The sequence below is a fragment of the Schistocerca gregaria genome, chromosome 3 (assembly GCF_023897955.1).
Source record: "Schistocerca gregaria isolate iqSchGreg1 chromosome 3, iqSchGreg1.2, whole genome shotgun sequence".
Taxonomy (NCBI): domain Eukaryota; kingdom Metazoa; phylum Arthropoda; class Insecta; order Orthoptera; family Acrididae; genus Schistocerca; species Schistocerca gregaria.
In genome coordinates, this window is record NC_064922.1 from 157,012,842 (window position 1) to 157,027,132 (window position 14,291).

The following is a 14,291-nucleotide window of genomic DNA, read 5'->3' on the forward strand; positions in this document are numbered from 1 at the left end:
TGGCGTCAAAAGTAGCCAAACAAGGACATGAGGAGGCCCTTCAACGAGGTGAACACTCGCTCGCATGCAGGCAACCAATCAAAAGGCAGTACAGGGGGTGGGCTATGGTGTAAGCCCTGGAAATGAACTGGTGGTAAGAGGCAATCTTGCCTAAAAAAGCTTGTAACTCCTTCAGCGAAGCAGGCCGCGGAAGGTCGACAATACCTTGGACCAAACTTCCTAGCTGCTGGATGCCATGCCGAGAGATAGTGTAGCCCACATACTAAATGGAAGGTTGGAAGAAGTTCGACTTACACAGGTTGCAATGCAGGCCCATGGACCTGAATTTGAGAAAGAGGGTTCGAAGGTTGTGCAAGTGTTCCTTCGTGCTGCAGCCTGTGACAATTATGTCGTCCAGGTAATTAATACAAGGAGGGATTGTTGACTTGACGTGCTCAAGATAACGCTGAAATATCGCCGGGGCACTGCATATTCCAAAGGCCAACCGGAGTGTTGACGACCGCCAGCCATTTGGAGTCCTCATCAAGTGGTATCTGATGATAAGACTCCGAAAGATAGATTTTCGAAGAATATTGGCCTCCCACCACAGTGGAGAACAATTCATCAGAACGAGGCAAGGGATAGGTGTCCACCACCAATTGAGAATTAATGGTGGCCTTGAAATCGCCACAAAGACGTAATTTTCCCAAGGTTTTCTGGACAATAATGAGGGGCGTAGCCCACTCACTAGAAGAAATGGGAAGAACTACCCTGAGGGCTGTCAGCTGGTCTAGCTCTGCTCTTACCTGAGGGCAGAGAGCCAAGGGGATCTTCCTCGCGCATAGAAAACAGGGGCGAGCCGAAGCCTTCAATGTCAAGTGAGGTTCAAAGTCTGAAACACTCCCCAAGTCCTCCTCAAAGATATCCTTAAAGTCAGAGATCAAAGATTCCAATGATTGATAGGGAACGTCTTTGGAGACCAGCTGTATGGTGTCTGCAATAGAAAAACCGAAAGCTTGAAAGGCATCCAACCCAAAAAGGTTAGCGGAGCTCGCATCACTGACAACAATGAAAGTAAGAGGCCAAGTGACTGATTTGTAAGTCACATCAGTAGTGAATTGACCCAGTAGGGGAATGAACTGTTTACCATAACCGTGTAGACGCCGGTAAACTGGCGCCAATGGGGACGACCCAAGGTCGGAGTAAGTTTGTGCATTTAACAAGGAGACTGCTGCACCCATATCAACTTGCAGTTGTAATCGGCGCGACTGAACCGACACCTCAATAAAGAGTTTGTGTGCTGATGCATCGTGAGCCTGGCCCGATGAAACTTCCTGAATGTCAATGTCCATGTCCTCTGTACCTGCTTCCTTCGATTCTTTTGAGGCTGAGTGGCAAACTTTAGCAATGTGTCCTTTTTTATTGCATTTGCGACAAACGGCCCAACACTGGGGGCACTCTGACCGATCGTGATGTATGTAGCACGACGCACAGGACGGTAACAGGGGCCGGCGGCCGGAACTCTGTTTACGTTCTGTGCGGGAGCGGCACGTCGTACACCCCGGACGCAGTGGACACGGCCGCACCGCCCTGAACTGCCGCGACGTCGCACCACGCTTCCAGCTGTTGACCTGCGGCGTGAGACACTTCATGCGTTTGAGCAATGGACAGGACTTCCTCAAGGGAAGGGTTTTCTAACTGCAGGGCTCGTTGCTGGACCTCCTTATCAGGGGCCGAATGAACAATGATGTCGCTCACCATAATGTGGGCATATGACTCTCGCGACTGCCCCGTGACAAAATGACACTTGTGACAAAGACCGTGCAGGGTAGCGGCCCACGCCCGGTAAGACTGATGGGGCTGTTTCTTGCATAGATAGAACTCGACCCTAGCCGCCACAACATGCATGCAGCGGCGATAATATGAAGACAGCAATGAACACAATGCGTCAAAAGACAAGGACGAGGGTTCTGCAACAGCACTAGCTGCCACAAAACTTTATACAGTGAGGGAGATATCCAAGACAAGAAAAGAGCATGACATACATGCATCGGCAACATGAAACACCTGGAAATGCTGCTGAAGGCGATCCTCCGCTGTCTCGTCATACGGGGGAAAGGGAGAAGGGAACGGCGCCAGAGCAGACTGCGCAGAGAGCAATGCCGGAAGCCCTTGTTTCATGGTTGCAATGAGCTCCGTCTGCTGCTCAACCAAAATCCGCACTAAATCCTCCATGCCGTGGATAAGCTGCAAAACCAGAACAACGGCGCAACACGCGAAAGAACGACCCTGCTCGTCGCCAATTGTGTAGTAACACGATTCACGTTTCTGTCGCACTTCACCTAGTGTAGACCAGGAACTGTCAGCTAGGCATGCCTGATGTAAACTCACTGGGCATGGCCTGTGCTGCCTGAGTTGTTTCGCTGGCGAGGGCGCACCCAAATTCTTGCGTGCCCTCTGGTGAACAGGACTTTACTTGCGGCAACTACTGTCCGTGACGCGCCATGCCGATGTGCGCCTCCTGCGATCTTTCTGGTGGCTACTGCATTAATAAAGGGTTAAGGAAAGTTTTGATAAAAATTATTTCTTCCACAAATTTACCAAATCAGGAGGATGAATGGGAGTAAAATGACAAAGAGAGAAAAAAATAGTAAATACTGCAAAGCTGCCTGATTAACAAGTGCTGGGCTTCTCTACTTTTTTTCCCCTTTTTTCTGCATGGTCTCAGAAGGGAACAGTTGCAAGACCCCCTTCAAGTGTTTGTTTACTCATTTTCTTTTCCAAACCAGGTGCATGTATGTTAAACACCACTCTACTTCCCTTAAGTTAAATGGCTAACAAAATTAGACAACAGATACTGCATAATGCAAGAAATAAGGTAGCCCTGTGACATTGAACCCAAGGTTGGGAATCTTGGCAAATAAATAATCTCTTTCTACAAAAATTATGCATCTGACCAAAATACTTGTGCAAAATTCAGTTGGTGACTCTCAAACCACTAAGAATCATGTACTTACATTTTGAACAAACAAAAAAAGCACACTGAACATGTTTCAGCAACACTGCTGACTGAGTGGTGAACATAAACAAGAGTTTTTTTGTGTTTTTAATGCAAGGGAAAAGGAATGGAGTGACTTAACAGGTTTCCTACTTCTCATTCAAGAATGAATACGCGTTTTCTAACCAGCAATGAATGTGCATTATAAAATTAATTTTGATTTAATGAGTTACTAACTGTATGTATTTGTTAACAGTTTATGAATAGTTAGTGGACAATGAGACTTTATATTACAGGCATTTACAATAAATAGTTGATGGAGGGAATCTGCCAGCACTTGAATCACATATACACAAGCTTTAATGTGAATATAATATTATCGGCCTGGTAGGTGTGACTGATGACTAAGCAGCTGCACAAGTTTGGTAGATACACAACTAAAAGAATGTGGACTGTTACAATAATCTTCTCAGCAAATATAAGAAAATCTGCAACAACCAGCAGCTGTCAATTGATGAGAACATACCTAGTATCCGAATCAACTGACTCCACTTCAGAAATCTCCCACTCAGAACACATAGCACCTGGCGGACAATAACTTCAATCTGCATTAAGCTTGGGAGGTGAGAATGGTATAAAAATACACCACCAGAGCTCCAGAGTTTTCTCCATGCCAACAGCAAACCATGGGAACTTGATCTGCCTCACAGGACCTGGAGTACATTTAACAGGATCAAGAACCATGGGAGATGCAGTGACCTACCATACAGATGGGGAAAGATTATTACTTGAGAGAGCACCAGTGGCTTTCCGAGACACGCTGTCACACACATGGTGGAAGAACGCCCTCAAAACTCATACAATGGAAACCCTTGGATTTCTTGGGTCTTTCTTGGGCAGATGTGACAAATAATATAAATAATACATCTGTAAATTTTTTAATTACATACATATTGTGTTATATTGTATTTGTATTTCTCAAGTAATATATAGTTGCCATGCGATTAATACTAATGAATTTATTTGATGCTATGTTTGCTTTCCTTTTGTGAGGCTACCATTCCACTTCTTGTTTTTTTCACTGATGAATAAATAATCAGTTCATCAAAACTTAAATATCACTCTTGTCTACCATTATAAATCAGTTTTGCTTACATTTAATTTGCAAACTTCCCACATTTAGAATTTCAACTGTAAAATCACTAGTGTAACCTATTTATATTCAGCTAGCACAGCTGTGGGGCACAATGAGGTGGTGTGTGATCCACACCTATGACAGATAACAAGCCAGCAGTAGTAAGGATTATACATTTGCCCAATCTCCACAAGCTGGTAATCAGTCCCTTTTGTTGGTTGAGAAGTTTAAGTAGAATGAATTGAACATTCTTGTATTTTGTGTCAGAATGATGTACATCACACATCAATACTTCCATTACTCTATTTAGTAGCTGGAACGTCATGTTTGTCCTCGTCTCCCACTATCTAAACACATTTTTGGCACAATATTCAGCAGGTTGAGAAGTGTCAATAATCAACAAATAGAGCAGTTCATATGCAGGGGGACAGCCAAATATGTCAATCTACTTTACATCCCCACTGCACCTTTTAAAAAAAAACACTTCCATTTCACTATCAGGCACATGTGGGGAAAGATGGGAACTAAATGTATAGAAATGCAATCTGAAGACATGATGAGAAAAGAGAGGATTCAGTTTCATATCAGTTGACCAGGTTGTTACAACACCTTTTATAACATGAGATCAACAGTATAAAAGAGTTACAGCAATAAAATCTCAATGTGAGTTAAAGTCATTTATGGCAGCAACTAATGGACCAAATTTTGAAACAGAAATGTATATTTATTATTGACCTAGACACATTTGTTTGAATATTACTTCTTGCCACTAACACACGTTGCAACTATCCAAAGGGCTATCACAAGGATTGCTGTTCATGATGTGATTGACACATTAAAAAAATGAAAATTTTATGTGCCGCATAACTGTACTCTTACTCAAACATATGTGGTCAAACAGAGCCAAAATATTATTTTAATTTACTTTTTTAAAAATAATTTTCCAGATAGAAATTTTACTAATTTCAGGTGAGAGACCAGTAATACATTCCTTGAAACATACAAATTCTGCCTGCAGTAACTACACTATTACAATTTACAAATATAGTCTAGTATCAAGACAGCACATACACAAACTAATTACATTTTAAACGAGTAATCAACACATGTCCCCTTACACACACTCACACACACACACACACACACACACACACACACACACACACATACACACACCAGTACCATGAAAGATGAAAATATTGAGCAACAGGAAATCATCATACGGTAATTATAGGCCGGTATCAACACGACATTTACTTTACATATATGTACAAATTTACTATTATACATTAAATTAATGTTTACTTTTCTTATGCTTTTTTGATTTATGTTTCTTATGTTTTGATGCTTTTTTATGTTCCTTCCTATGTTTCTCTTTGCGTGAAGTTTTATTTTTCTTCTCAACCCAAATGAAAGATGACAGTTCATCTGTCAGATTAGACTCTGATATTAGCTTTGTATTTTTAGTTATATGGGGAATACGTGTACTTGGTAGAGAGGGTCCATACATTGCACTTTCCATGGCTGCACTGTCATCATCTACTGGTGCCTGTGCAGGTTTGCTACCTCCGGTGGTTGTTTTTGCTCCTGATATTGTGTCAGCACTAACAGTGTCTTCAGAGGATCGTACTGGGTCAGAATCTGTTCTGTTTAGTCCAATATTAAAATCAGAAGATTTTCCCTGCATTCTTTCCTTAATTTGAGTATTAATTGCATCAAGGTCTAGATTGGAAAAAATTCCTCGAGGTGGTGATGTATTCCTCAAAATATTGAGTGCACTTGCTGGTGTCTGCTTCAATGGTTCTGTTGTTGCAAAAGATGACCTTCCAAATAATGAAGTACCAGGTATTTCTTCAGCTGCTCTTGTGGTGCCTGGCTCCAATTTAATGTGTTGAGTAATTGCAGACTGACTAGGTGACTTATCTGTATTAGTACGTTCATCTTCAGATGCTGATTCATCTTCACTACTGCTAAGGAACACAGCTTTGTACAGGTCCATTTTTGAGGGTGGATCAGCAAAGTCCATCACCTAAACAGCAAAGAAGAGAGTAAAGTATCTAAAAGTTTGAGTGAGGCAATATCTATTATTAACAATACTTTAAGCACCACTTTCAAGTAAGTCTATGCCCAAGACAATTTTGGGATGACTAATCAGAATTAATAAATTAGCTTCAACTTATCTAGTAACTTAATCAGAACTACTTCTCAATTTTGTCAGATGTCAAACAACTGATGGAAATGCAACTACCAGCATTAAATGATTTGTTTCAAAAATTTTCATGTTCTTCTGACTCTCGATACTCTCCCTTCCCCCATCCCTCATCTCATAACAAATATATGGTTTTATGATTATGAACAATGGACAATACGTGTGCAGAACTGCAAACTCTTTACACAGAGGGCTAACCATACATTTACTTTCTTTGTTTATGTAATTAGCTGATAATGTCTTTTACAGTGCACTATCTAAGCAGAACAAAGAATTAATGCTGAAGAAAATGTAAAAGATACAGTATATAAATAAACTAAAAAAGCACATACAACAAACAAATTGAATATGCACGTTAAGTGTCAAAAATAATTTTCAGTTTTCCCCATTTTATTCCTAAACATGAACAGTACATACTGAGAATTGTTCTCATATATTATGTAACACACAAACATTGACAGCTGTCTTTATGGTCTAACAAGATACCTACATTAAACAAATTCAATGTCTATGGGTACTTTATTTTACTAGAAAAACTTAAACTGTATGAAACAGATTTGAATAAATCGGTAAGGACAATAGGACAAACAATTAACTACTTCAAAGTGTTACAAATCACTGCATCATGATTAGAAAAACAAATGGAGTGACAATGCATTAATAGAAAAATGAATGGTGAGTATTATTACAGAAATGGTTGTTCCACAGCAAAAACTCCCTGGGTCATAAGACACTGCTGAAAAAGGTAAAGCTGTCATCAATCTGAAGACTGATTTGAACAACACAGTTGTTTTTTTCTAGGTGAAGGTGGTATGTCCTTACCTTCCTCCAACATCTGAACTGACTGATTCAACCAGTTATAGGTGGACCTATAATTTAAGACAGTATCTGACTACAGTGCAACTCTGCATCTTTCACACTAAGAAACATTGTCAAACGTAAAACAAGTGATAATTTATATATAGAAATAGTGTGATTGACTGCAGAGTGAACCAAAGATGTTTGGATATATAGCCTTGCACTTCACTACTGAGCCACCAAACCACCCTATGGAAAGGTAAATGTCACTACAGAAGAGAGGTAAGAGCAAGTGAGCAAAGGACATCATACAAACATGAGACAGAATGTAGAAGGAATAAAGAAACTAACTGAAATAAAGACAAAAAAGTGTCACATTCTTAATTGTTCTCCATTTGCAGCTATAGAACAGAAACAGTCAGAATGTATTTAAAAGCCAATACGCTTTGAAGTGTCCAGCCAGGCTGATGACTCCATTTATTCACCGGACATCTGAAACATACTGTCTGTCAATCAGGGCAGGAAAATTTTAGATGTTATATGTGGTGTCCTACACTAGTGACACCACGTTAGCCACTCTACATCCAGAAGTTGGCAGCAGCACATGTGACAGCTCTGACAATTCGCAGCTGGTTCGTAGACACACCCTCTGCTGCACATGTGGGTACTGCCACCACTGACCTTGCTTAAGAAGATGCCACACTGACATCAGCCATACGATCATGGAATTCACTTGGAGCCTTTGCATCATTACTAAATTGTCTCCCTGTTACTGCAATTGTATATGACAAATGTGCCTGTGTTACAGACTAGTGTGGAATACTTTTTGGACTTGCAGAATAAAGTTAAGTAAACAATGTTACATACATATTACATGTGCTTATAATTATTTCTCTCTCTGTCTCAGAACCCACCTATTTCTCAGTATCCACAACCAGACCAAACCAAGAAGTGGTGCCAAGACTATACTCACAAGTATTTCAACCTTTGGTCTGCACTTGCCCATGTTTTTTTTTTTTCCCTCTCTCTTTTCTGTGTCTAATCAATTTTTTTCAGTGACCATGCACACTTTTCATTGTAATTTTTTTCTCTTCATTGTAGCCAGGCCTCCATGAGAATTGTGTGGTTGTTCAGTTTCAGTCACAGTACAAGCGGAAAATGATGGAAATCATGACACAGCATAGCTGGCCATAGCTCCTGCAGCACAGTCACAGCCAGCAATACCTGTTTCCATACCACCATTCCATGCTTTTAGCTAACGCATGAGGAACAGTTCAAGTATTGGGCACAGCCTGACAGACACATCATGGCACATTTCACTGAAGGTAGGGACAAGCAACCGTATTTCATTGCAACAGTTGGTGTTCCTCTGTCCTGGCTTGCCTGCTAACTTTTCACCACCCTGAATGTGTTCCTTATGAAGAATTAACTGCTGTGGAATTCAAGTAGTTTCATGAACATATTAATGTGGCAACTGCACATTACAAATTCTTTAGTTTACAGAGGCAACCTAATCAGACACATAAGCAGTGAGTAGCAGACTTACAATGCCTTACATGCCATTCCAAATTTAAGTGTGAGTGTAGACGTTATGACAGTTAGGCCATGATCAGGAACACCATTGCTCAAAATGTGTCAAATCCTCACATACACAAACAGATTCTTAAATATCATTATCCTAGTTTGCAACAGCTTTTGGAATTAGTGGAGCATCAGGATTTGTATTACAGTGCAGCGGTTGACATTGATTCCACTCCTATTTGTCATGAAGACTAGTAGAAAACAGCTTTTGCCAGTAGATCATGCAAAGTCTCAGCCAGAGAAGCAATGTAAACAGATTCAGTGTGCTAAGCAGCTCTGTTAAATCTCGTCCTCTGTGTTTCACAATGCACAAGCACCAGGTATGCCAGTGTCATGACACTAAGTGTTATCGGTGGGCTGAGTGTGCGATCACATTCAAGTTGTCTGTTTGCAAAAATGCAAGTCCAACACACACTTTGCATGTTCTCCTAAGTCATAACCAATGAATGTCAAAGCAATTTTTTCAAAGCCAAGTAGTAACTCTAGAGTAACGAGGTGCAAATCAAGTGCCACAATGAAGAAGTCACACATTTCTTCTACTCAGGGTCATGCAAATAAAATGTTTGACATTCTACAGACTGCCAATTCACAAAATATACATGCAGTTGGATACTGGTGCATCAGTGACTTTGCTGAACTGAAGGCCTTACGAATTGTCAGGCAAGTACAAACTTCATAAGTCACAGGCAACTCTTTCTGATTATAGTGGATATGACATTCTTGTATTAGGTATTTGCAACCAACCTGTCACTTTTTGTAATGTTACTAAGACAGTAACTTTCACGGCTTTGTGCTCAGGTGACAGTGGAAACAATTTCTGTATCAATTCTTTAGATTTGTTAGGTTTGTGCATTCAACAAAATGTTCTCTTTGTGAAATATTTTGTGTCTACAGAAAGGGTAGATAAACTGTGTGACGAATTTAGCGACTTTTTCAAGATCGCCTAGGGAAAGCTACTAATTTTGAGGGATATATTACCATGAACGACAATGCATAACCATAGTTTTGCCGAGCATGACTCATCCCTCAAGCTATCTGGGATTGGATGGCACAAGAACTCTTTATCTAGGCAGGAAAATGGTGTGATTTCCCCTGCAGCAGGGAGTCAGTAGGCATCACCTTTCATGATAATTAAGGAAACTTCAGTGCCACAAGTGCAGATTTCAAGGCAACAGTACATCCACAGACAGTGACAGCTTTCCTTTTCCAAGGCCTGAGGAACTCATGGACAATCTTGGTGCATGTCACTTCTTTTCCAAGACTTATCTTCACAATGTTTATTTGTGACTTCCCTTGGATGAACAGTTGCAACAGGTTTTTGTGATCAGCACCCTCATGGGTTCAGCATTATTTGACACAGCTGACTGCTACAGTTCATTCTTGTTAAAATTATTTGGATGACACAGTTGTTTCAGGTTGTAGTCCCGATGAAAATCTTTTGAAACTCAGGAAATTGTTTCAAGTGTTCTCAGATGCTGGGCTAAAGTGTAGTAAAGGCAAGTGACTCTTCTTCCAGAATGAGACTGAATGGTTAGAACATGTAATCAACAGGAAGGGTACCCATCGAATGTCAGTGAACTCTAAGCTGTGTAGGTAAATTTACTTGTTACATTCAGCTCATTCCAAACACTGCACAGATTGAAACACCTCTGCATCATCTTTGATGAAAGAATGTTCTGTTTGAGTGGACCAAAGAGTGACAAGTTGCATTTGAGGAACTGAAAGATGTTTTCGTGATTGATTCTTGTCTGGTGCACTGTTCTCTCACACAAGAATGGATTGTTTGAAAGGCCAACTGCCTTTGCACTGAAACACCTTACAAAACCACAGTGCAACTATTCACAGATTGAAAAGGAAGCTCTTGCAACAATGTATATGATGACCAAATTCTACTGATACTTATATGGCAGAAAATTTTACTTGGAGATGGGTCACAAGCCTCTCACCTCGTTGTTCAGCACTTCCAAACCAGTCCCTCCATGCACGGCACAAAAACTGCAGTGCTGGTCTCAGCTCTTTTCAAATTATCAGTAAGAAATTGTTCACAGGTCAACTGCTACACATTCACACACAGACACTCTCTCTCACATCCCAGACGGTGCTCATTCAGATTTGACACTTCTGAAGTGTCATGTTTCCACACTGATGTTCAGGACGATAAAACTCTTGATGGTTTTCCCATCAACCACTGACAGATTGCTCACACAATGGCTGCAGACTCCAATCTCAAGATTTTGTTGCAGTACCTCCACATCAGTTGGCCACATTGAATTAAGCATACAGGGGATTTAATAATATGCCTTTATTTTGCTTCATGGCACAACTTATGTCCAGCAGGGTGTTATCACACACAGACAATAACCAATTCTGTGTGGTGTGCCCCATGTGCTTCAGAAGGGCATTCTTCACCTTCTCCATAAGCAGTTCACCCGACACCAATGCACATCGGTTGGCATGGACACTCAAACTGAGCAACTGACTTCATAATGTCCAGTGTGTGTGGAACACCAGGCTGCTCCATCACAGAAACGTTTTGATTGGGTCACGCCCAGTGCCCAATGGCAGTGTCTGCATATTGACTTTGTGGGTCTCTACAGAAATTCTCATTGGTTTATTGTGGTAGATGCTTTCAGCAAGTTTCCGTTTGTAGTGCCAATGCAATCCACCACAACAGCTACTACTATCATGACTCTGATGTCGATTTTATGCACTGAAGGTTTACCAGAAGTGCTGGTTTTGGATAATGGACCCAGTCCACACCAACAGAATCCACCACTTCAACTACTACCAACACAACTTTAATGTGAATTTTTTGCATTGAAAGTTTACCAGAAGTCCTCTTCAACAGAATTTCAGCAGTTTTATGACATGAACGCCACTGAGCATTTGACGAGAGCACCATTCCACCCTCAATCTAATGTTGAAGTGGGATGTTTCATCCAAACATTCAAACAACGGATAAAAAGTTGTGTGCTTCCCATACTAGGGGTGCTTCCCATATGTGGGAGCAAGTGTTAGTGATCTTCCTCTCATCATACTGTTCCTAGCCACGCAACGAGTCAACAGCGGAACTTTGGCATGGGTGTTGGGATAGTACACTACTGCAGTTACTGCATCCTATGCAGTAGTCAGTCCATCCTCCACAGTGCTCTAAGTTTAATGTTAATGATGTCATCTTTTTCAGAGTTTTCAGAAGAGACAGGCATTGGGAGCAAGGCATTATCAAGAAAGTCTTGGGCCATTCTTTATATTTATTACAGCGTCCTGCTGGGCTCCAGAAGCACCGTCAGAATCAGCTTCACTTGTGTGGGCTGCTTGATAGTGCTGTTGGTTTTCAATTGCAGTTTCGGAGCCCGGGACGACCATGCAGCTTCAGCCACCTTCACCTCTCTCATGTCCTGCACTGCTGACACCAGACAGGGAGCCAACGGCTACTGATGCTCTGATGTCACCATCACCACAATGTCTGAATCCCCATTCACAAGAGATGGGCCCCTTTACCCTGCAACCTTCCAGTGGCTCAAAGTGTACCCATTGGTCACTGTTGCACCGTCATCAATAGAAAAAAATGCTGTGTCCCTAGGTGTAGTTGTGCACCCTATGGCTCATTTCGCAGCTGAAGTTTCCAGCCATTTGCAAGACAGATGTTGGGGTGCGGACAGGAGCTTGTCATCGGCTCGAGTTTTGGCTTCTGTCTTCTCAGTGGCATTTGCTGTCATTTTCAGCAGTACCAATACAGTTTTTGCGGGGGAGAAGTATCATAAACTATCAACACCACACCAGGCATTCTACATCATGAGTTTAGCAGTAACACATGTGACTATCCTGTCAATCTACAGCCGGCTCATACACCCACTCTCGGCTGCATACACAAGTAGCACCACAAGTGAGCTGACTTAAACGGAAGCTGCACCGATGACGGCCAGTCTAACTGTGGAGCTCGCCTAGAGCCTTTGCAGCATTACTAACTTATGCATTTGTTTATGATGAATATACCTGTGTAACGGACTGGTGTGGCATACAATTTGGACTTTCAGAAGAACATTAAGTAAACGAAGTTACACATTACATCTGCTTATAATTAGTTTGCTCTCTGTCTCTGTGCACACTGATTCCTCGGTAACCACCCCTGGACCAACCCAACGTATGTTTCTACTTTGCTTTCTCTTGCCCATTTTTCTATTCTTTTATCTCTCAGCTAGTTTTATTTCTTTTTTGTTCCTTTTATGACCCCTAATAATAGTCTTTTTATTTCATTGTCAGTAATCACTGAAGACTATGTTGGAGACTACTTTTACCAATTCTATTTCTTACTGTTTCCACCACATCTTTTGTTTTTTGCATTCAGCTCTTTCACACTCCCTACACTCAACATCTATAGCAACCTACTCTTACCACCTACTATAGTGCCCTTTCCTTCTTGGTTTTTCGGTAACCATGACATCAAACAATGCTGCACAGAGCTAAAGACGTTGGTCTCACATCTGAGGACACTAGGATTCAAATCCCTACCCAACCACCCAAATTTAGGATTTCTGTGGTTTTCTGAGATTGCTTAAGTCAAATGATGGGACAGTTTCTTTGGGAAATAAAAGCATAACAAGTTTCCTTCCCTAATTGAAGCTTGCTTTGCACCTCTAAAGAAACCATAATCAAATCACATTTTCTTCCTTAACTTTCTCTATCACTGTTGTTCTTCCCTCTTCATTATATTTTTTTCCATTTTCACTTATCCTTCTGGCACTACCCTTATACCTTTGATATCTTGTTATTCTGCCATTATCTCCTGTTAATGTGGTCATTCCCTGTCCTATTACATGAGATAGCTTTTTGAAAACCTCTGTTAATCTGTTCCCCCACCTATTTATAATGTATTACATTCAACCCCATCAACATTGTTCAAATCTCAAGTAGCTGTTTTTGCTTCACTCTCTTTCTACATCTTTCATGGCCAGTTTATTTTAATTCTAAAATACTTAAGATTCCATTTGTACTTTTAGATATTTCTGTGAGCCAGCCATGTATTTTGGCAACAATCAGTATGGCTTTCTTTCTATAATTTGGTACTTGTACATTTAAAGCTTCACTATTTTTTCTACACACAAGGTCTTTCAAAACTGCTTCTCACTTCAGTTGCACTCACAGTTGGTCCTTAGTGTCCAGAGTCGACAGTGTGTGTGTGTGTGTGTGTGTGTGTGTGTGTGTGTGTGTGTGTGTGTGTGCGTGCGTGCGCGCGCATGCATCTGTGAACAATATCTGCAACTCAATGCCTCTACCATGTGGTGAACAGCAATTTGTCCTTTTCATATTGTTGTTAATTAAAAAAACTGATAGATTGGTCATTATATAACAAGGATGCAAAACCAGTTTCCTGCCAATTTTGTCTCTTTTATATTTCTTGTTTAGTTTGCCCTTCCCATACGTCTTGACTTGCAACTGACCCACCATCTTTAGCCTCTCCATTTTCAAACTTCATTTGTTACTTGGATTTCGTTACTGGTTTTCCCATTTCATCTTGTGTTGTTATGTCATTCTGGATATGTGTTTCTGAGTGACTTTAACCATTCAATCAGTGTTACATTTTACTTTCT

The 14,291-nt window shown here is 40.9% G+C and overlaps 1 protein-coding gene across 1 annotated transcript in view; it reads right to left on the minus strand.

Moving 5' to 3' along the window:
* Window positions 1–3,951: 3,951 nt before the first annotated feature.
* LOC126355743 (G patch domain-containing protein 1 homolog) overlaps window positions 3,952–14,291 on the minus strand; it is a 47,964-nt gene continuing 37,624 nt past the window's right edge. The window contains exon 9 of the mRNA XM_050006125.1: window positions 3,952–6,141. Coding sequence (XP_049862082.1) covers window positions 5,407–6,141 — 735 coding nt within the window. The 3' untranslated portion in view covers window positions 3,952–5,406. The remainder of the gene's footprint in view (window positions 6,142–14,291) is intronic.